The sequence below is a fragment of the Siphateles boraxobius genome, unplaced genomic scaffold, assembly GCF_051911475.1.
Source record: "Siphateles boraxobius isolate OS27281-9 unplaced genomic scaffold, OSU_SipBor_1 45, whole genome shotgun sequence".
Classification (NCBI taxonomy): Eukaryota; Metazoa; Chordata; class Actinopteri; order Cypriniformes; family Leuciscidae; genus Siphateles; species Siphateles boraxobius.
This window is the reverse complement of record NW_027509086.1, coordinates 322,501-347,638: the sequence shown is the minus strand read 5'-3', so window position 1 is coordinate 347,638 and position 25,138 is coordinate 322,501. Positions and strand designations below refer to the sequence as shown.

Below are 25,138 nucleotides of genomic sequence, written 5' to 3'. Positions count from 1 at the left end.
GTGTGTGTGTGTGTGTGTGTGTGTGTGAAGTTTAGTGAGATCCGCCCCTATCTCAGCTGGGCTCTCACACACACTCCTGACTTTCTCACCAAACAGGAATTTCAGCCTATCATAAAGACACTGAGGCTGGATAGGAACAAGCCTTTCGAATGTAATTCCTAATCGTAGAATAACAATGACTTCATTCATTGACAATTATCCAAAGTAGGTGCTAAGCGTCTTCAGAAACCCAGAGCATCGAAGAGCAGACTAATCCTGAAAATGTGAGGCTTAAACACACACACACATTTAGGGAATATGTCCTGAGAAGCCCAAGCTCTCAGAGAATAACTTTATTCCTGTAATATTAGTCACTAGAGAGCGCCAGAGAGCATTTTACCGGGATCTTACAAGTCTTGGAAAGAGATAAATTCAATCCCTTTGCCAAGCCCGAATAATTGCAGCGTTTTTGACCAATCTTCTTATGTAGATCCACTTATAATAGTCACTTTTAATAAGTATAATAATCAACAGTAGTAAGCAGTGTTGGGGAAAGTTACTTTTAAAAGTTATGCATTACAATATTGTGTTACTTCCAAAAAAGTAACTAATTGCGTTACTTAGTTACTTTTTATGAAAAGTAATGTGTTACTTTTTCTCACCTGGTCTGGGCTTGCTTGTTTGTTTTTTAATAACATCAAAAAAGGTTATATTTTTGGCAAATGTTAAGGCCCTTTCACTCCAAAAATGAAATGAATAATCCTCAGGCTGAAGGAAATGCATATTTACACCTGTACTGTAGAGGGCGCCACTCAAACAAACCTTTCAGCTGCTGCTGTTCTGGACCACAGAAGAAAGTTCAACACTCTTACTTTAGCAATAAAAACAACACAATGAAATACAAATAAGATGTTTATCTAAAGTCATTTTGGTTAATAAAGTGAGATTAAATACATAAAGTATGTTTGTGGAATTCAACAGATTTAATTATTGAACGTTTTCATAATATTCTGAGTTTGCTGTTTTTATTATTTTTGAGGAATACTGAATCTGTTTTTGTGCCAGTGAGAGTAAATGCTCACATTCAAAACACAGTCACTTGAGTTACTTATCTGAAAAAGAAACTCCGATAGTTGGTTGTAAATTTAAAAGTAATGAGTTACTTTACTAGTTACTTGAGAAAAGTAATCTGATTACGTACCTCTCCGCACTAGTAATGCGTAACCCATAACACTGTCCATTGCAATGGCAGAATGAGTCAAAACTCAATGAAATGATCATTTGAGAGTAAAGGCTTGTTCACACCAATGCAGTGTTCAGTGCTACAGATCGGTTCAATGGATTGTCATAATTATAAACACACTGGTTTGTAATGCCAATAGTTTGACCATTTATTGCTCTTCGTAATTCTTCCTGTTATTTTACCTGTATTGAACCGTAAGTCTCGCACATTCACTGAAAAATAAGATGGATAAGCGCCATCTACTGTCAGTGTGTAAATCTGCATTTTGCACTTAATTAAGAGACAAATCGCATGAAATTGAACCAAATTTTCATGTTGATATGAACAGGCTTTAATTCAGTATAATTGTTCACTAAACTGGGAACCAGTCTTGCTTGTCTCAGCCCACCACTCGCCAGTCTTGCTCTCTTGTGCGCATCTCAATATGGATATTTACATGGGTTAGATTGGCATCAGAGCAAAAGTTACTAGTTAAACCCAAAGTATCATTTTATTTTTACACATACGCTGGTATACGTACAGACGTAAATTTAGTCTCCAGCATAGCACACACACACAGTCCGATTTTCCAAAAATAGCAACTAATTAGGAAAAGTCCTCATGCATACAACTCTTTTCACATACTGTTTTCACCTATTTGGATGCAGCCACTGTATCCGGCAGCGGATGACTTTCTGCTCTCCCATTGGTCAGTTTCATACAGCGGATGACTTTCTGCTCTCCCATTGGTCAGTTTCATACAGCGGATGACTTTCTGCTCTCCCATTGGTTAGTTTCATACAGCGGATGAGTTTCTGCTCTCCCATTGGTTAGTTTCATACAGCGGATGACTTTCTGCTCTCCCATTGGTTAGTTTCACACAGCGGATGACTTTCTGTTCTCCCATTGGTCAGTGTCATACAGCGGATGAGTTTCTGCTCTCCCATTGGTTAGTTTCATACAGCGGATGAGTTTCTGCTCTCCCATTGGTTAGTTTCATACAGCGGATGACTTTCTGCTCTCCCATTGGTTAGTTTCATACAGCGGATGACTTTCTGCTCTCCCATTGGTTAGTTTCATACAGCGGATGACTTTCTGCTCTCCCATTGGTTAGTTTCATACAGCGGATGACTTTCTGCTCACCCATTGGTTAGTTTCATACAGCGGATGACTTTCTGCTCTCCCATTGGTTAGTTTCATACAGCGGATGACTTTCTGCTCTCCCATTGGTTAGTTTCACACAGCGGATGACTTTCTGCTCTCCCATTGGTCAGTGTCATACAGCGGATGACTTTCTGCTCTCCCATTGGTTAGTTTCACACAGCGGATGACTTTCTGCTCTCCCATTGGTCAGTGTCATACAGCGGATGACTTTCTGTTCTCCCATTGGTTAGTTTCATACAGCGGATGACTTTCTGCTCTCCCATTGATCAGTGTTATACAGCGGATGACTTTCTGCTCTCCCATTGGTCAGTGTTATACAGCGGATGACTTTCTGCTCTCCCATTGGTCAGTGTTATACAGCGGATGACTTTCTGCTCTCCCATTGGTCAGTGTCATACAGCGGATGACTTTCTGTTCTCCCATTGGTTAGTTTCATACAGCGGATGACTTTCTGCTCTCCCATTGGTTAGTTTCATACAGCGGATGACTTTCTGCCTACCCATTGGTCAGTGTCATACAGCGGATGACTTTCTGTTCTCCCATTGGTTAGTTTCATACAGCGGATGACTTTCTGCTCTCCCATTGGTCAGTGTCATACAGCGGATGACTTTCTGTTCTCCCATTGGTTAGTTTCATACAGCGGATGACTTTCTGTTCTCCCATTGGTTAGTTTCACACAGCGGATGACTTTCTGCTCTCCCATTGGTCAGTGTCATACAGCGGATGACTTTCTGCTCTCCCATTGGTTAGTTTCATACAGCGAATGACTTTCTGCTCTCCCATTGGTTAGTTTCATACAGCGGATGACTTTCTGTTCTCCCATTGGTTAGTTTCATACAGCGGATGACTTTCTGCTCTCCCATTGGTTAGTTTCCATATCAGTCCTGTGCTAATTTGCATGAAGTTGATCTCAGTTAATCTTTGTTGCATGATATACAGTTGCTGTTGCTTGTGTCGCCAGAAACTGTGATAATGAATCTAGTCTAGTCACTCTGTAGTGGTGAATTACAGTCAGTGTGAAGCTTGCTTAACTGGTTAACATTCATGATTAATATGAGTTTTAAACAAGTATATACAGTCACCAAAAGTCATAACCTAAGTTGTACAGGTTTAAAAGTAGCTAATCACTGCTCTAGTCTGTTTTCTTCTAGATCTTTTGTTGGATTATTTTCCTGTTATCTCTGTAAAGCTGCTTAAAAGGATCTGTATTGTAAAAAGCACTATATAAATAAAGGAGACTTGACTAGACTAGTGTGATTTACATTCAGTATGTATAGATGTGGGAAATATGACTCACTTCTCTCCACTAATAGTGCACAGATCCGCGCTGTAAGACTTGATGATGTTGTGCGGAGGGAAACACATTATAATCGAGATAAATGGCCATATCAGGTTGCTCAAATGAGGCAACATAATACAGAAACGATGCATGTAAAACCACAAAAAAATCCATTATACATCTAATCTTGGTCCAGACACACACACACACACACACACACACACACACACACACACACACACACACACACACACACACACACACACACACACACACACACACACACACACACACACACACACACACACACACACACACACACACACACACACACACACACACACACACACACACACACACACACACACACACACACACACACACACACACACACACTAACCTGACCCCTAAACCTACCCAACACACATACACATTCACATGAGTGAGTGTGTGTGTGTGTGTGAGAGAGAGAGAGAGAGAGAGAGAGAATGTGTGTGTGTGTGTGTTTGAGAGAGTGTGTGAGTGTGTGTGTGAGAGAGAGTGTGTCTCTGTGTGTGTTTAGAATTCTGTCCTGTTTAGGGTCTCATCTCATGACATTTAGAAGTGGATTGAGAGCATCGTTTCAGGGTCTCGATGCACTTGTTTGGTTCAGATGCAGCGTCACACTTACTCACATGAACCGCACTAACAGAGCAACTGTTATTCATACAATTAAAAACTACACATCCATTTGAATTTCATTTAACTTTAATCGAAGTTCCTTCAAATATTCCAATTCTGCATCTTGTTTTCTTCCTCAATTCAAAATCAGGAATGTGAGAAGCCAGTAGAGCCACACACACACACACACACACACACACACACACACACACACACACACACACACACACACACACACACACACACACACACACACACACACACACACACACACACACACACAAACACACATTGACTTTTGAATGGTTTTGCTGCCACTATTCCATCAACTCTAGAATTACAGCACAAGTGTCAGGATGAGGATTGAGGATCAGGATGAGGATTACACTTCCGATCACTCCACGTCTCCGGCCTCCGACTTCTTCTTCTCCTTCACCTTCACCGAGGGCTTCCGGGACGCCTTCTTCTCCTTCCCAGACTCCTTGGCTGGGTCTCTCTCTCGGGCCGGCTCCTTGTCCTTCGACTCTCTTTTGGACTCTTTTGAAGACAGCTTAGACTCCTTCTCTTTCCCAGAGTCTTTCTTGGTTTCTTTCGTGGAATCTTTCCCAGAGTCTTTCTCCTTCTTCTCTTTGGACGATTCTTTAGATGAATCTGGTAAAAATGACAAGAGACATTGTTTGTGTAAATATTCAAAACAAAGAATATTACAATGTACATATTATGATATACTCTTTCTTCTCTGTAGACTGAAGTGGACCATCTCAGACCATACATTTTGTTTACGCTGTATTTATAATCCATTAATTCACTTTTTGAGCACAGACCTGAAAACTTAAACTGTCAAGTTTTTGTTTATTGTTATTATTTATTGTTGTTAAAAATGTAAAAAAAATACTATTTTAATTTTTATATGGTGTATATACTTTCCAAAACATGAAAACCATAAATCTAAACAAGTTGCGTTCCAAATTTGAAAATGAGCTTTTAACCAAAGCGCCTTTCACACAGAGACTCCAGAAAACACACGGATAATGCGTCCCGGGATCGTTTGATTTTGGTTCATTCACACTGCCAGTGATTTCCCGGAATCTATGAGTGTGTTCACACACACCCCGTAAACACACGTGCCGTCAGGATAACTCCTCTTCATCATTTCTACAGGAAGACGAGTCCCTGCTCCCGGTAGCGCCGCTGGGTTTCCCGAGGCTCGTTCACTATTTATGAGTTTAAGAGTTCATTAGTGTAGATAGATAGATAGATGGTCATTTTTAGGAAAACCGTAAGTCCGATCAGTTAGAAAAGATATAGCAACTCGAGTCAGAACAGTCTGAAGGTCTGAGCCGAGTTTGGAGGTTGTAGAGTTAAAGCTCTAAACAACATTGTTGTTTGCAGTGTTACTCCGTCCCCATCCCGGCATTGATCCCGGGACGTGTTTGCGGCACTCTAGCAATTTTACGGCAATTTCCCGGGATCAACGCGCTGTGTGAAAGGGGCTGAGAGTGTGTTCGGCTGCAGTACCAAATGCTTCCACTAGATGAAATTCGTCTCACATTCATTTCCATTTATTACACGCTACTTAAATTTATAAATGCATGGTAACATGGACACTATATAGGAGTAGTTCACTTTTAAATAAAAAATTTCTGATAATTTGACCTTTCCAAAGTGATTATGTAATGTGTGGCGGATCTCAGAGATGGTACAAGACTAGCATTAATCGTTAAAGTATATAAATGTTTATTTTGTTATAAATGTGCGCTGGTTTGTCTAGACCAGACTCTTATTCCTCGGCTGGATCGTTGGACTCGACCCGTTGGACTCCATTGAAGTCACTATATGGAGAAAATCCTGGAGTGTTTTCCTCAAAAACCTTCATTTCTTTTCCACTGAAGAAAGAAAGACTTGAACATCTTGGATGACGTGGCGGAGAGTAAATTATCAGGACATATTAATTCTGAAGTGAACGACTCCTTTAAATAAAGTGTAAGCTACAACAACTACTGACTATAAGCCATTCAAAAGTATATATTGAAGGAGGTTATTATAATATTCTAAAATATGTAGTTTGTGAGTGTAGAGAGACTCAATGAAATATTGATGTGTGAAAGATTTGCTGTCAACTTCACAAAAATGTGTGTGTGTGAGTGTGTGTGTGTGTGTGTGTGTGACGGGTCGTCTGCTGTGTGTGTGTGTGTGTGTGTGTGTGTGTGAGAGAGAGACTGGTCGTCTGCTGTGTGTGTGAGACGGGTCGTCTGCTGTGTGTGTGTGTGTGTGAGAAAGAGACTGGTCGTCTGTTGTGTGTGTGAGACGGGACGTCTGCAATCAGTGTGTGTGTGTGTGTGAGTGTGCGCAGAGATGATCCTCCCTGCTGTGACTGACACTGAGTGACAATGACACCTGATACACAACAAGAAGATCTGCTCCTGACCTCCAACACACACACACACACACACACACACACACACACACACACACACACACACACACACACACACACACACACACACACACACACACACACACACACACACACACACGTATGTGAATGAGCAGAAAGAGTGAAACACAAGATGGGCATCAGTGGCAGCTGCCGCTTTCCATTTCCAGCACACAAAGACTGAAAATCTCTCATGTAAACTCAGCTAAAAATACACACACACACACACACACACACACATACACACACACACACAAATGAACTTCATTTTGTTCACAATGACATCTCTCCACACTTGGCTTTATGTTTAGTCTCTTCACTGTGTTGTACGAGGCAAATAATAGAGTAGAATAATAACTCTGACTTGTGTGCCGCTGAACTCTCGAAGATCCAGACAATCTTCATCAGAAGATCCTCTACTGTTCCCTAACTCTGCTTCTCAGCGGCGCTGTGTGTGTGTGTGTGTGTGTGTGTGTGTGTTAGTGTGTTTGTGGCAATGGACGCTCGAGGCGGTGCGCTGGAGTGAGTTACCCTGGGGGGGGTTTTCGAGCTCGCTGCCGTCCGTGAGGGAGCTGAGGAGTCGCGGCCATGGACGCTCGAGGCGGTGCGCTGGAGTGAGTTGATGGGGGGGGGGAGTGGTCGTGCTCTCTGTCGTCCGCGAGGGAGCTGAGGAGTCGCGGCCATGGACGCTCGAGGTGGTGCGCTGGAGTGAGTTGATGGGGGGGGGGGGGGGAGTAGTCGAGCTCTCTATCGTCCGTGAGGGAGCTGAGGAGTCGCGGCCATGGATGCTCGAGGCGGTGCGCTGGAGTGAGTTACCGGGGGGGGGGAGTGGTCGAGCTCTCTGTCGTCCGTGAGGAGTCGCGGCCATGGACGCTCGAGGCGGTGCGCTGTAGTGAGTTGATGGGGGGGGAGTGGTCGAGCTCTCTGTCGTCCGTGAGGAGTCGCGGCCATGGACGCTCGAGGCGGTGCGCTGGAGTGAGTTGACGGGGGGGGGAGCGGTCAAGCTCTCTATCGTCCGTGAGGGAGCTGAGGAGTCGCGGCCATGGATGCTGGAGGCGGTGCGCTGGAGTGAGTTGAAGGGGGGCGGTCGAGCACGCTGCTGTCCGTGAGGGAGCTGAGGAGTCGTGGCCATGGACGCTCGAGGCGGTGCGCTGGAGTGAGTTGACGGGGGGGGGAGCGGTCAAGCTCTCTATCGTCCGTGAGGGAGCTGAGGAGTCGCGGCCATGGATGCTGGAGGCGGTGCGCTGGAGTGAGTTGAAGGGGGGCGGTCGAGCACGCTGCTGTCCGTGAGGGAGCTGAGGAGTCGAGGCCATGGACGCTCGAGGCGGTGCGCTGAAGTGAGTTGATGGGGGGGGAGTGGTCGAGCTCTCTGTCGTCCGTGAGGAGTCGCGGCCATGGACGCTCGAGGCGGTGCGCTGGAGTGAGTTGACGGGGGGGGGGAGCGGTCGAGCTCTCTATCGTCCGTGAGGGAGCTGAGGAGTCGCGGCCATGGATGCTGGAGGCGGTGCGCTGGAGTGAGTTGAAGGGGGGCGGTCGAGCACGCTGCTGTCCGTGAGGGAGCTGAGGAGTCGTGGCCATGGATGCTCGAGGCGGTGCGCTGAAGTGAGTTGACGGGGGGGCAAGCTCGCTGCCGTCCGTGAGGGAGCAGAGGAGTTGCCGCCGCTCGCCGTGGGCCGGAGCCTGCTGCCATCCGCCAATGGAGGGGATACTGTTACCTGATGTCCGCCTAAGATTTCATGCTAAAATCACACAAAGGAAAGCTAAGATATGGGGGAAACGTTCACAGAGAGAAGTAGCTTCATGAGAAATATAATACTATAATAAATGTGTGCTGATAAACTGGCAGATCTCTGGAAACTGTAAAAGGAGGGATGAAATGAGAGATGAGTATATCCTAGAGTTGTGCGCTGTAAAAAACTGAAAACTGCGAGTGGATTGTCTACGTCGTTGTAAATGACATGCGTTTTATAATTTTCTCTAAACAACACGTTAATGTCACAGAACGCTCGACGACACCTCCTTCTGGTTTCACCAGAACCCTCTCTCCTGTGTATTAGGACTTCATTTCCCACTATCCTTCCCTGCTCATTATCTCCTGATTAATCGCCCCTTCATTGCATCAGTATCACCTGTGTATGTCCAGGATGTCTGTGCGGTCCTCAAGCGCCTGATCGATAATCAGCTCTATGCCAAGCTCTCCAAGTGCGAGTTTCACCAGACACGTATCTCCTTTCTGGGCTATATCATCAACGCGGACGGAGTCCTAATGGATGACAGCAAGGTCAGTGCCGTGGTGAATTGGCCCCAACCTTCTTCAGTTAAGGAGCTGCAGCGCTTTTTGTGCTTTGCTAATTTTTACCACAGATTCATCCGCAATTTCGGTGTAATTGCAGCCCCTCTCACATCTCTGCTTCGAGGGGGGGGGGGTAAATATTTTAAGTGGACAGCGGCTTGGACTGCGGCCTTTGCTCTGCTCAAGGAGAGATTCACTTCCGCTCCTATTCTCCGTCACCCGGATCCTGAGAGGGAATTCATCATTGAAGTGGATGCCTCGAACACAGGAGTGGGGGCTATCCTGTCTCAGCGGTATGGGGATCCGGCGAAAATGTTCCCATGTGCTTTTTACTCTCGTAAGCTTAACTCTGCTGAGCGCAACTACGACGTGGGAGATCGCGAACTTTTGGCCATGAAGTCCGCCTTTGAGGAGTGGAGGCACTGGCTGGAGGGAGCTCGTCAGCCTTTTACCGTGCTCACTGATCACCGGAATCTTGAGTACATCAGGTCAGCTTAACGTCTGAATGCTCGCCAGGCTCGCTGGTCCCTGTTCTTTTCAAGATTCGATTTTGATATCACCTACAGGCCGGGCTCCCAGAACGGCAAAGCTGACGCCCTGTCCCGCCAGTATGACGGTCCTTGTGAGAGATCTAAACCTGAACCCATTGTTCCCACTACTCTAATCGTGGCTCCGGTCCAATGGGACATCATCTCTGAAATCACTGCGTCTCTAAGTAGTCATCCCGCTCCACCTGAATGTCCCGCTGGCCGTCTCTTCGTTCCTCCAGGGCACCGCCACCGTGTGCTTCAGTGGGTTCACTGCACCCCAAGCGCGGGTCATCCAGGTATCGCAGCTACTATACAGCTAGTCACCAATCGCTTTTGGTGGGTGTCACTCCAGTCTGATGTCACAAAGTTTATCCATCAATGTTCTGTTTGTAACACTGTTAAATCCTCCCATCTAAAACCCGCTGGACTGTTACAACCTCTGCCAGTACCACAGCGCCCCTGGTCGCACATCACAGTGGATTTTGTCACGGATCTGCCTCCCTCACAGGGATTTACTACTATTCTCTCCGTGGTAGACCGTTTCTCTAAGTCCTGCCGTTTCATACCCCTGACCGGCCTGCCCACGGCCTTACAAACTGCTGAGGCTCTTTTCAAACAGGTGTTTCGTCTCTTTGATTTGCCCCGAGGACATTGTCACTGACCGTGGTCCCCAGTTTACCTCACGTGTCTGGAGAGAGTTGTGAGCCAAGCTCAATATCAATGTCAGTCTAACGTCTGGTTACCATCCTCAGGCCAATGGGCAGGTTGAATGTCTGAACCAAGATCTGATTCGTTTTCTGAGAACGTACTGCCACAAGATTCAGCAGGACTGGAGTCGCTTTCTGGCCTGGGTGGAATATGCGCAGAATTCTTTGTTAAAGCCTGCCACTGGTCTAACTCCTTTTAAATGTGTTTTAGGTTTCCAGCCTCCCCTCTTCCCAGCAGTAGATGCTTGGCTCCGGCGCAGCGAGGCCACCTGGGATGCTGCTCACGTTCATCTGCAGCCCGCCGTCTGCCATTATCAGCATCAGGCATATCAGAGGAGGCGTGGGGGTCCCAGGTATCGACCCGGCCAGTGGGTGTGGCTTTCTGCGCGAGATCTCCGTCTCAAGCTCCCGAGCAGGAAACTGTCTCCTCGTTTCGTCGGACCGTTTAAAATTCTTCGTCAGATTACACCAGTTTCTTTTCGTTTGGCTCTCCCTGCTCATTACAAGATCTCCCCTTCATTGCATCAGTATCACCTGTGTACCCTTAGCTCCCCTTTATCTGGACTGCTCTGTTCATTGTTCATTTGTGAAGTCTTGTTTTACCTACACGCTTTCTCTAGCTCGTTTTTCTCGTACTGCTCTGATATTTTGACTTGGACTCCTAACTCGTTTTTGAACCTATGCTGCCAGCCCCTGACCTTTGCCTGTTTGATGTACAATTCTTGGATTGCCCTAACCAGTGTGGTGTGTTTGAGTTTGCTGCCGCCCTTGCCACGGGCTTTTGAGTTTTATGTCTGCTTTCCTTTGTTGGCTTACCTGTATCAATAAAATACTGCAAATGGATCCGACCGCCTCAGCCTCTTCGTTACAGTTAATAACTGTCTATGTGAATCAGTTTCTCCACTGTTCAGATCGATCAGCTTGACTGCAGATACTGATGGCAGAATTACCCAGATCAAGCTGCGTATGCTTACTAACATCAAGTATATTAACTAGTGCCTAGTTAACGCTTTAAAAATAAGGTTTCCTAAACATCAATGAATGCAGTAGCTAACATGAATAATTAACCCTATAAAGCCCACTGTATCATATTTGATACACACATTTCTAAATGATCAACATGATCAAAACTCTGCTGATAACCTGTGCACTCGTTCTCCAGTCCTTCTGTCTCTGACTGACAGTTCACGGTTCATCAAGTAAAAGTATTTTACTGTAACTGTACAAACGTCCTCCTTCATGGTCTTTATCAAGCCAACACAAGAATAACACTGATATTGTTAGTGATATTTGAAGATGAATATTTGCTGGACTGAAGCAACTGAGGTTTACTTGATTATCCAGACATCATTTTATTGTATCAAATATGATCATCATTCTTTTGAGGAAGGTTTATTTGCTCGTATGTCAACCATCACAGTATTGCATTGCATTATATGTTTTAAAACTACAGTTCATAAAACTAAGCATTTAAATATCATCTTACTAAGACATATTATTGGCAGATATTGATATTTATATGCATTTAATGTAAGTATCTGCTATAGTGTTATAAAGATTTAATTGATTTACATTACAAGCATCAGAATTTCATCTCACTTTTGTCCATATAAACATAAGCATCTGCATATTTAAAAAAAAATTAAGCTCTCACTGCATCATACTATATGAGCCATAAAATTCTGATGCATCAAATATGATACTGAACAAAAACATTTATGCATTTTTTTAATTTAAAAATATTTTGCCTAAAGGTGTAATTAACTGTTCCATTAAAAAAATACATTTTATTCTGACTATTATTTGATGTGTCAGGGTTAATGTGCGGCTCCAAACACACGACCACTGAGACTCCAGTATGTGGAGTGTGTTCCCAGTATGTGGAGTGTGTTCCCAGTGTTCCTGATCCTGTGATGTCACAGCAGCGCTATCAGCGGCTCCAGGGTGTGGTGGTGTGCGGGATCATGTGGGTGGGATTCTCGTGGTCAGATTCAGGGATATTTTCTCTCCACTTGTCCACGCCCTACACAAAACATCCTCCTCTCTCTCACACACACACACACACACACTGGTATGTCTGCTGTCTGGAACTGCTCACACAGTCTGCACTCGGCCCACGTACAGCTGAGCCACATCTGAGACACGCAATTACAGCGGTCGGCCTCTGTCTCTCCGTAACACACACACACACACACACACACACACACACACACACACACACACACACACACACACACACACACACACACACACACACACACACACACAGCTGAGCACTCACACAAATAAATAAGATCCAAAGAATCGGAGCGGTGTAGAGTTTTATATACAAAGCACACTCAAACACACGTGCACACACACACTCAAACACTCATATACACACACACACTCATACACACACACACACACACTCATACACACACACACACACACGCACACACCTACACAAACACACACTGTCAGTTTCAATGCTTTACCGGTGTAATAAATAATTTACCGCTGATCTGCACATAAAGAAAATTATGCAAAAAATAAAGTTGCTAAAACAATGTACATCGCTTGAAGGGAAATGTTGTTCTTTGTTTTAAAGTGATAGTTTGCCCAAAAATGTAAATTCTATCAAGATTTACTTTTTCCTCATGTTGTTCCAAACCCATGACTTTTTTTTAAACACAAATTAAGATATTTATAGTGAAACCTCAGAGATTTCTGTCTTTTTAGGCCTTTATTCACATATAGACAAAGATAAACACACATACATCAAATATGATAGACTGAAGTTCAAACAAGTTGAGGTTTGTTCTCACGAGACACAAGCTCATTCATTCGTCTGTTTGAGATATTTCTTGAGCGTTGATCAATGTTTATATGGGGAAAAAGTTCAGGAGACTTGGATCAAACCGCTCGATTCATATAGGTTTATTTTACCATCTCTTTATGAAAGTTTTGGGTGAATAGACCTTCAATGGAGGTACAAAAATCCCTCAGATTTCATTAAAAATATATTAGAGGATGAAAAGCTGTATGGGTCTGGAATGACATGAGGGAGAGTAAATGTTCGGGTGAACTAACCCAATATTGGACTGATCCTGTCAGTCTTGTTGAGCTCCAGGGCTGGTGTGATGATGGCTGTGTACAGTGTGTTAGGAGCAGCTGTGAGAGGAGTGTGTCTGTTTGAGTGGAGAGAGGATGAGAATGCTGCAGAAACTCAGCTGCCATCAGCCAGCAGAACTCAAACCACCAACACAAAGAAAAACATGTGTTTTGTGCTGAGACTGAAGTCTGGGTGCTATTTTAGCACTGCGCTGGTCTGTCCACTCGCTGTCTGATCCTCGCTGGTATTTCCACCTCTCTCCAGCGTGCTGTCTAAAACTACATGTGTCTTCTCTTTTCAGAGATACCAAAGATGCATGAAAAACCACATCACCCACTCTGGACGCGTTCTTGCACGTTCTTCGTGAACCAAACTATTTTAACTTGACACTGCGGGTTAAAAGCGCTAGGCTTGTGGAACAGCACACTGAAATGATTAAGAATGGAGAAACAATGAAAACTAAACAATCAAAAATGGTGTAAAGTAGCAGATGAAGTGTTGCCGTAATGGTGGAACAGCGCGGATGTGTTCGTCAGTCACAATCAAACAGAAGCAGAGTCGTTTCTGAGGCTTGATTTCAATTAATACTGTTTTGAGTTCTACAGCCTGCAGCATGTTCTTCTATTACATTAAATCTGAAACACTCACACCCAAGTTCAAAGGGTTAGGCTCACTAAGATTTTTATTTTTATTTTATTTTCTCCATTCTGTCACTGATGGAGTTTTGGTTCCTTCACTGTCGCCTTCTTCGCCTTTGTCGCCATTGGCTTTTGGCTCGCTTAGTTGGGGACATTTAATTTTGTATTTAACAATATTATTACAACATTATTTTCCTGTTATCTCTGTAAAGCTGCTTTGAAACAATCTCTATGGTAAAAAGCACTATATAAATAAAGGTCACTTGACTTGACTTGAAAGAAATTAATATTTTTATGTAGCAAGAATACATTAAATTGATCAAAAGTATACAAATTTAAGGTTAATAACTTAATTGATGTGCAACAATTAAAAAAAAGATATAACACAAATGGAAAAATGATAAAGCTTGGGTTTACTGGATCCTCTATCCTTTTCTTCAGAAGCACTTATTGTTAATGATATGATTACAGACTATAAACTAGATGTGCTGTGTTTGACAGAAACCTGGCTAAAACCAGACGATTACATTACTTTAAATGAGTGCACCCCGCAAGTTTACTGTTATAAACATGAGCCTCGTCTGAAAGGGGGAGGTGTTGCTGTAATTTATAGTAATATCTTCAGAATTACTGAGAAGTTTTGTTTTAAATATAATTATTTTGAAGTGTTGGTGCTTAATGCAACACTATCTATTGTAAATTATAAATCATGTTTGAGATTTGTGCTGGCTACTGTATACAGGCCACCAGGGCACCATACAGACTTTATCAAAGAATTTGCTGCTTTATATCAGAGTTAGTACTGCCTGCAGATAAAGTCCTAATTGTTGGTGATTTTAATATACATGTAGATAACGAAAAAGATGCATTGGAATTGGCATTTAGAGACATTCTGAACTCTATTGGAGTTAGACAACACGTGTCAGGACCTAGTCATTGTCGTAATCATATTCTAGATTTATTATTGTCACAATCAATGTTGCTGCCGTTGAAATTCTGCAGCAGAGCGATGACATCATTGTCTAGTCTCGTGTAAACTTCATTTAGCCTGTAGCTCTGTAACACAAATATCTTAGACCTATCACTTCTGCCACTAAAGATTGCTTTATTAATAATCTTCCTGATCAGTTTCATCATCTCAGCATCCCAGAAATGCTTAGAAGAACTCGATATTGCAACAGAAACTATTGACTCTCTCTTTTCCAGCACTCTAGACACAGTTGCTCATTTCCACTTAAAGAAGATTAAAGAAAATAGTCCAATGTCGTGGTACAACGAGGACACTCAGGCCCTAAAGAGAGCAGACAGAAAAATGGAGCGCAACTGGAAGAAAACAAAACTAGAGGTATTTCACATAACATGGAAAGACAGTTTCACTGGTTACAGAAAAGCCTTAAAAACTGCTAGATCTGCTTACTTTTTGACTCTCTTAGAAGAAAACAAACACAACCCTAAGTATTTATTTGATACAGGCGCTAAACTAATGAGAAACAAAGCTTCAACAAGTTTGGCCATTTGCACAGCAGGGATGACTATGAATTTCTTTACTTGCAAGATTTGAAAAAATATATAATCATGCAACCACAATATTACATCAGATGTCGTGAGGAACATATCCATTAATTTTATCTTTCTATAAGTGTTACTGGATTGTAGTGCTGCATTTGACACAATCGACCACAACGTGATGTTGTCATTAGTGCAATTGCATTGTCATTATTCAAATCATATTTATCCGACCGTTGTCAGTTTGTAGCAGTAAATGAAGAGATGTCTTATCGATCACGAGTTCAGTATGGTGTACCACAAGGCTCAGTACTAGGACCGCTGCTGTTCACTCTGTACATGCTACGTTTAGGAGATATTAGGAAGCATGGCATTAGTTTTACTGTTACACTGATGAAATATACCAATTCACAAAACTAACGGAATGCATAGCTGATATAAAAAGATTGGATGATTAGATTGCATGAATTTCCTACTACTAAATTCTGAAAAAAACATTCAATATCCAATGTACTCGTTACATCGTATAAAGAATGGCATCTATGCTAATTTTAGTCTGTGTCATCCCTATTCGGAGATTACTGTAGTCATGCAAACTTTTGAACAGGGTGATTTATATATTATCATGTCTTGTGGACTATATGTAAACATCTGTTATGTCTGACTGAGCAGACAATAGAAGACGAGATATGTATTTAACAGATTCCTTGATTTTAAATCACTTCGATAACTCTCCTCCGGCCATGAAAAAAAAAAAGCCTGTGCTTATCTGGATCACATCTGGAAGTGTTTCCACACTCACACTCCGAGACACTACAGTTGAGATGTATTAATGGATCCCTCGAGCTCATACTTCCTAAAATATATACACACACACCGGTCATGGGAGATATGCAAAGCATATATTTGGAGGCGACTTGTACTTCCTCTCTTCTCCACAGGCTCTGAGAGGATAATGCAGTTTGTGTGCAAGTTACACAAAGACATGAACCAGGGGTTGGGAGGCTGTTTTGGAAGTTCATGGAAGACAAACTCATAAATAATGCACATATTCTCGAAACAACAAAGTTCAAACACGGAGAGGGAGAGAAAATAGAGAGGAAAGTCCTGCCATCCATCTGTAAACAGCAGACCACAGATGCTGTCCATACAGCTAAAGTATTCAACTCGAAATATTCCTTTAAACATCTGTCTTTTTTCACTTCCCATTATTCCCATTGGATTGCTCATTGGGGGTCGTAAGGCATTATGCTTTATGTAGCTGCTTTTGAACTGGAAGTATATTCATTATTTAACTTTACAGTAGAGTAAAGTTACAACAGGCTTCAAAATTATTGATAAAGGTTTTCCACAAGGTTCATCTTTAGGCCCTCATTTATTTTCCATATTTATCAATGATTTACCGCAAAGCTGTCCTGACTGTTTAATTCACTTATATACAGATGACACTGTAATATACTCCTCCAGTTCTGACATTTCACAAATCCAACACTCTCTACAAACGGACTTTAACTTAGTTCAAAAATGTTTTTCTTCTAATAAACTCCTCTTGTATGTTGTTGTAACTCCTCTTGTAAAACAGTATGTTGTTTTGCACTCGACCTAATTCTTTGCCTTTCTCTAAAAACAGGTGTCATAGAAATTTAAAACTGAATATTGAGCTAACCATGTTTTAACATTTAACCTTATTTAACCTGCTAACACTCTGTTACAATGTACTAAGACATCCTGTACTTTAGATGAATGTATCTGTGTCAAACCCCTGACTGTGTGTAAAAATATCATATATGGGAAATGAAACTAGACAGATGACTAAGTTAGAACTTGTAATCAATGAAGTAATCATTAAAACAAAGTTTGCTTTACATAGTAACAGAAATGTTTGCATATGAAGAACATTAATCATATTAATGTCATTTGACATACCTCCCCATTGTATAAAAACTGTTGTATTAGTGTTTACTGGGGGGGATTCTCAATGGAATTTATCTGAGATCCACCGGCCTTGTTTTTACTTGGGAGATTCTCTGAGTACAGCTTGAGAACTCTCCTGGCCGTAATTAAAAGCATTTAAAGGACATTTGCTGGAGTCTGTCTGATATTACTGCTGCGCAGCAGAAACAGTTTAGGCTAAGGTAGAAAGTAAGTTAGAATAATATGGTTGAACTGGCTGCAGTCGACTGTAGACTCGCTGGAGTTCAGGATTAGACGGATGCTGTAGTCGACGGTAGACTCGCTGGAGTATAGGATTAGAATGATGCCGTAGTTCGACTGTAGATGCGCTGGAGTATAGGATTAGACGGATGCTGTAGTCGACTGGAGACTCGCTGGAGTATAGGATTAGACAGATGCTGTAGTCGACTGGAGACTCTCTGGAGTATAGGATTAGACGGATGCTGTAGTTGACTGTAGACTCACTGGAGTATAGGATTAGACGGATGCTGTAGTCGACTGGAGACTCGCTGGAGTATAGGATTAGACGGATGCTGTAGTCGACTGTAGACTCGCTGGAGTATAGGATTAGACGGATGCTGTAGTCGACTGTAGACTCGCTGGAGTATAGGATTAGACGGATGCTGTAGTCGATTGTAGACTCGCTGGAGTATAGGATTAGACGGATGCTGTAGTCGACTGTAGACTCGCTGGAGTATAGGATTAGACGGATGCTGTAGTCGACTGGAGACTCTCTGGAGTATAGGATTAGACGGATGCTGTAGTCGACTGTAGACTCACTGGAGTATAGGATTAGACGGATGCTGTAGTCGACTGGAGACTCGCTGGAGTATAGGATTAGACGGATGCTGTAGTCGACTGGAGACTCTCTGGAGTATAGGATTAGACGGATGCTGTAGTCGACTGGAGACTCGCTGGAGTATAGGGTTAGACGGATGCTGTAGTCGACTGTAGACTCGCCGGAGTATAGGGTTAGACGGATGCTGTAGTCGACTGGAGACTCGCTGGAGTATAGGATTAGACGGATGCTGTAGTCGACTGTAGACTCGCTGGAGTATAGGATTAGACGGATGCTGTAGTCGATTGGAGACTCGCTGGAGTATAGGATTAGACGGATGCTGTAGTCGACTGGAGACTCTCTGGAGTATAGGATTAGACGGATGCTGTAGTCGACTGGAGACTCGCTGGAGTATAGGGTTAGACGGATGCTGTAGTCGACTGTAGACTCGCCGGAGTATAGGGTTAGACGGATGCTGTAGTCGACTGGAGACTCGCCGGAGTATAGGGTTAGACGGATGCCGTAGTCGACTGGAGACTCGCTGGAGTATAGGATTAGACGGATGCTGTAGTTGACTGTAGACTCACTGGAGTATAGGATTAGACGGATGCTGTAGTCGACTGTAGACTCGCTGGAGTATAGGGTTAGACGGATGCTGTAGTCGACTAGAGACTCGCTGGAGTATAGGATTTAGACGGATGCTGTAGTCGACTGGAGACTCGCTGGAGTATAGGGTTAGACGGATGCTGTAGTCGACTGGAGACTCGCTGGAGTATAGGATTAGACGGATGCTGTAGTCGACTGGAGACTCGCTGGAGTATAGGGTTAGACGGATGCTGTAGTCGACTGGAGACTCGCTGGAGTATAGGGTTAGACGGATGCTGTAGTTGACTGGAGACTCGCTGGAGTATAGGGTTAGACGGATGCTGTAGTCGACTGTAGACTCGCTGGAGTATAGGATTAGACGGATGCTGTAGTCGACTGTAGACTCTCTGGAGTATAGGATTAGACGGATGCTGTAGTCGACTGTAGACTCGCTGGAGTATAGGATTAGACGGATGCTGTAGTCGACTGTAGACTCGCTGGAGTATAGGGTTAGACGGATGCTGTAGTCGACTGGAGACTCGCTGGAGTATAGGATTAGACGGATGCTGTAGTCGACTGTAGACTCGCTGGAGTATAGGGTTAGACGGATGCTGTAGTCGACTGGAGACTCGCTGGAGTATAGGATTTAGACGGATGCTGTAGTCGACTGGAGACTCGCTGGAGTATAGGGTTAGACGGATGCTGTAGTCGACTGGAGACTCGCTGGAGTATAGGATTAGACGGATGCTGTAGTCGACTGGAGACTCGCTGGAGTATAGGGTTAGACGGATGCTGTAGTCGACTGGAGACTCGCTGGAGTATAGGGTTAGACGGATGCTGTAGTCGACTGGAGACTCGCTGGAGTATAGGGTTAGACGGATGCTGTAGTTGACTGGAGACTCGCTGGAGTATAGGGTTAGACGGATGCTGTAGTCGACTGTAGACTCGCTGGAGTATAGGATTAGACGGATGCTGTAGTCGACTGTAGACTCTCTGGAGTATAGGATTAGACGGATGCTGTAGTCGACTGTAGACTCGCTGGAGTATAGGATTAGACGGATGCTGTAGTCGACTGTAGACTCGCTGGAGTATAGGGTTAGACGGATGCTGTAGTCGACTGGAGACTCGCTGGAGTATAGGATTAGACGGATGCTGTAGTCGACTGGAGACTCGCTGGAGTATAGGGTAAGACGGATGCTGTAGTCGACTGGAGACTCGCTGGAGTATAGGGTTAGACGGATGCTGTAGTCGACTGGAGACTCGCTGGAGTATAGGGTTAGACGGATGCTGTAGTTGACTGGAGACTCGCTGGAGTATAGGGTTAGACGGATGCTGTAGTCGACTGTAGACTCGCTGGAGTATAGGATTAGACGGATGCTGTAGTCGACTGTAGACTCTCTGGAGTATAGGATTAGACGGATGCTGTAGTCGACTGTAGACTCGCTGGAGTATAGGATTAGACGGATGCTGTAGTCGACTGTAGACTCGCTGGAGTATAGGGTTAGACGGATGCTGTAGTCGACTGGAGACTCGCTGGAGTATAGGGTTAGACGGATGCTGTAGTCGACTGGAGACTCGCTGGAGTATAGGGTTAGACGGATGCTGTAGTTGACTGGAGACTCGCTGGAGTATAGGGTTAGACGGATGCTGTAGTCGACTGTAGACTCGCTGGAGTATAGGATTAGACGGATGCTGTAGTCGACTGTAGACTCGCTGGAGTATAGGATTAGACGGATGCTGTAGTCGACTGTAGACTCGCTGGAGTATAGGATTAGACGGATGCTGTAGTCGACTGTAGACTCGCTGGAGTATAGGATTAGACGGATGCTGTAGTCGACTGTAGACTCGCTGGAGTATAGGATTAGACGGATGCTGTAGTCGACTGTAGACTCGCTGGAGTATAGGATTAGACGGATGCTGTAGTCGACTGTAGACTCGCTGGAGTATAGGATTAGACGGATGCTGTAGTCGACTGTAGACTCGCTGGAGTATAGGATTAGACGGATGCTGTAGTCGATTGTAGACTCGCTGGAGTATAGGATTAGACGGATGCTGTAGTCGACTGTAGACTCGCTGGAGTATAGGATTAGACGGATGCTGTAGTCGACTGTAGACTCGCTGGAGTATAGGATTAGACGGATGCTGTAGTCGACTGTAGACTCGCTGGAGTATAGGATTAGACGGATGCTGTAGTCGATTGTAGACTCGCTGGAGTATAGGATTAGACGGATGCTGTAGACTGGAGACTCGCTGGAGTATAGGATTAGACGGATGCTGTAGTCGACTGTAGACTCGCTGGAGTATAGGATTAGACGGATGCTGTAGTCGACTGTAGACTCGCTGGAGTATAGGATTAGACGGATGCTGTAGTCGACTGTAGACTCGCTGGAGTATAGGATTAGACGGATGCTGTAGTCGACTGGAGACTCGCCGGAGTATAGGATTAGACGGATGCTGTAGTCGACTGTAGACTCGCTGGAGTATAGGATTAGACGGATGCTGTAGTCGACTGTAGACTCGCTGGAGTATAGGATTAGACGGATGCTGTAGTCGACTGTAGACTCGCTGGAGTATAGGATTAGACGGATGCTGTAGTCGACTGTAGACTCGCTGGAGTATAGGATTAGACGGATGCTGTAGTCGACTGGAGACTCGCTGGAGTATAGGATTAGACGGATGCTGTAGTCGACTGTAGACTCGCTGGAGTATAGGATTAGACGGATGCTGTAGTCGACTGGAGACTCGCTGGAGTATAGGATTAGACGGATGCTGTAGTCGACTGTAGACTCGCTGGAGTATAGGATTAGACGGATGCTGTAGTCGACTGGAGACTCGCTGGAGTATAGGATTAGACGGATGCTGTAGTTGACTGGAGACTCGCTGGAGTATAGGATTAGACGGATGCTGTAGTCGACTGGAGACTCGCTGGAGTATAGGGTTAGACGGATGCTGCAGTCGACTGTAGACTCGCTGGAGTATAGGATTAGACGGATGCTGTAGTCGACTGTAGACTCGCTGGAGTATAGGATTAGACGGATGCTGTAGTCGACTGTAGACTCGCTGGAGTATAGGATTAGACGGATGCTGTAGTCGACTGGAGACTCGCTGGAGTATAGGATTAGACGGATGCTGTAGTCGACTGTAGACTCGCTGGAGTATAGGATTAGACGGATGCTGTAGTCGACTGGAGACTCGCTGGAGTATAGGATTAGACGGATGCTGTAGTCGACTGTAGACTCGCTGGAGTATAGGATTAGACGGATGCTGTAGTCGACTGGAGACTCGCTGGAGTATAGGGTTAGACGGATGCTGCAGTCGACTGTAGACTCGCTGGAGTATAGGATTAGACGGATGCTGTAGTCGACTGGAGACTGGAGACATTGACGTTAGCTGACAGACTCAGCTAACGTCAATGTATAGCTGGAGTATAAGTTATTCTAGGGTAGGTTAGGTTTAGGGAAAAATCCACTACACAGGTCTATTCATTTTCTTGATGGAACAACTTTAACAAAAGTCGAAGAATTTAAATATCTTGGTCTCTGGCTTGATACCCAGCTCTCCTTCAAACCTCAAATTAACTCAATCTGTAAGAATATATATGGTCAATTGAAGTCACTTTATCACTCTGCTGATTGCTTTTCACAAGAGGTTCGGAAAATAATTATTACTCATTTGATACTTCCAATACTTGATTATGCGGATGCTATATAAGGGAACACCTCAGATTCAAATCTTTGCCCTATCTCTGTATTATATAATTGTCTCTGTAGATGTGTCTCAGATGTCCTCACATAACTCACTGTCAGATGTACGAGTCTTTGAGCTGGGTGACTCCCAAGCCAAGAAGGCAATTCCATTGGTCACTACTTATTTTAGAAATGTATTCAATTCAATTTCCCTTCATATCTGAAATATTACCTAATTCCTTTTAATACACAGTACAACTTAAGGCATACGGAACAGTTCTTCTTTCATACACCCAGAATCAGCAAGAAATTGGTCGTCGTGCATTTAAATATAAATCTCCATCAGACTGGAACCATCTTCCCAGCTCGCTCGCTTATTTATTTTTATTTTTTGGTTATTGTATCTGTTTCAATTTCTATTCTATTTATGTATCTGTATGGGTTTATGGATGTATGTAAGCATATTTATACCTTGATTTTGTATTTGCATTTTCTCAGATGGTTCACTTCAAAGATGATTGTCTTTGATTATGGTATGGGCTAAAAGGGAAGGAACTAGGTTTATGGGAGCATTGTTAGAGTTTGTATGTATATGAATGTGAATGTCAGTGTATCTAAATGTTGTTATAGTCCTGTTTTGTATTTACTTTTATTATGATTTTCTATTATGATGTTGGTTTCTTTGTACTGTAGGGACTCCCTCGAAAATGAGATGGTTCATCTCAAGGGGCTTTCCTTGGAAATAAAGGAAGAAAGAAAGAAACAACTCTTATGTCTGAATTACTTCACTTGCTAGAGGTAAATCCTCAGGCTTTTATTTTGGGAGAAAACTGTGAGCCGACACACGGGATCATGAGCTGCGGACGTGTAAATGAACACACTGCACACGGAGCCATAACAAAGTCTTCAGATACAGAAACACACTAATAACTGCACATGCACATTGGCTGGTCCAGCCTGGAAAATAAGCTTTTTAATGCTGTTTTGAACATAAGAAACAACATTTATGGGACAGTTCATGTCAGATTTTGCTGCTGATTTGAAATGTTATGTAAATGTGAATTTAAGCAGCAGTTTCTGAGATTTCAGGATTTCCTTGTTTATGTCCACAGAGGACTTGGTCTTGAATGCCCGAAACAGGCGTTGCAAATACGGCCACCAAGTGAACAGACCTTCCTTGAAGGACTTTGGCCATTTTGCAGTTTCAATTTTAGTTCGATTGACAGATACTTTGTCAAAGCAACGGTGAAAAACCCAACATTACAGATGTTATTATGAGAAGCTGTGATGGCACAGATTAGACTGATAGTGTGAACATCATAATGATCTAGATCTCTGGAAGCTGAAGACACGATGTCACGATGCCAGAACGATGTCACTTCCTAAAGGTCCTTGCACACCGAGTCCGAAATTGTCTTCCGAAATTTTTTCAAGTTAAAAAATAAATACGACCTCACGTTGTGTCAATCACGTCTACACACTGCCTCCGAAACTTTCATCCGTTATGAAAAAGACATTCGGATCGGGTTCGATTTTCTGCGTTTTTCGCTTCCGTAGCAAACATTCTGAGAGCTGTTTTGACAATTCAGAGCCACCGAATGACGAATACGAAAAAACGCATACATCTGTGTATGAAATATGAATATGAAAAAATGTCCTCATCATACATCGACTTTATTACCGCCTGGTCTGAAAACAACCATCTCTGCCTTTGAAGAGTTTACTATAGAGTGTTTTACAATACAATTTCACATAAAATGTTCACATTCAGACAGCGCAGAAAACTTCACTAAAATTCCTCATTCATATTCCAGGAATACAAGACGCTTGATACACAATTTCAGTGTTTTCCCTTCATGTGTCCTACTTCTCCATGACGTTCCCGCTCTCACTGGCTAATAGGGCTGTCAAATCAAATTTTGAATTTTGAATATTCATCAAATTGGACAAAAAACCTGCACATTCGAATGCAAAAACTGTGCATTCAAATTTTTGGTGTGTCAAGAGTTGCGCGAGTCATGATGATGACGTCACTGTGTTTCTGTTAGCTTATTGAAAAATGGCGGGAAAAGGCTCTTCCTGCTGACGAAACCCCTCTGAGAAAAATCGTGCAATGACACACTTGACCAAACCTGCACATCGGTCAGAGCTGAGTGTGTGTGTGTGTGTGTGTGTGTGTGTGTGTGTGTGTGTGGTGTGGCAACCACAACCCAACAGTTCTGTGTGATCACTCTTTACACTAATGCTTCCAACTCTGACACATTCAGACAAAGCCTTGGGATTCAGCTCTTCTAAACCTTGAACACACACACACACACACACACACACACACACACACACACACACACACACACACACACACACACACACACACACACACACACACACACACACACACACACACACACACACACACACCTTTATAAATGCGCTTGTCATATTCTAGGAGTGTAATGTTTGCAGTGCAGCAAGATTTGGGGACTCATATAAAATGGAATCTAGATCTAGGTTTTAACTGGTGATGGTGCAGTGGATAAGACACATGCCTCTGGTGTGAGAGACCCGGGTTCGAATCCACTGTGAGACACCGATGTGTCCCTGAGCAAGACACTTAACCCCTAGTTGCT

General features: G+C 43.7%; 1 protein-coding gene across 2 annotated transcripts in view; it reads right to left on the bottom strand.

Annotated features, from left to right (window-relative positions):
* Positions 1-4,373: 4,373 nt before the first annotated feature.
* bbs9 (Bardet-Biedl syndrome 9) overlaps positions 4,374-25,138 on the bottom strand; it is a 225,146-nt gene continuing 204,381 nt past the window's right edge. Inside the window, exon 22 of one of the 2 annotated variants that reach the window (XM_077200194.1) lies at positions 4,374-4,955. In XM_077200194.1, the coding sequence (XP_077056309.1) occupies positions 4,699-4,955 (257 nt within the window). In that variant the 3' untranslated portion in view covers positions 4,374-4,698. The remainder of the gene's footprint in view (positions 4,956-25,138) is intronic. The other variant, XM_077200195.1, reaches the window with a different exon arrangement.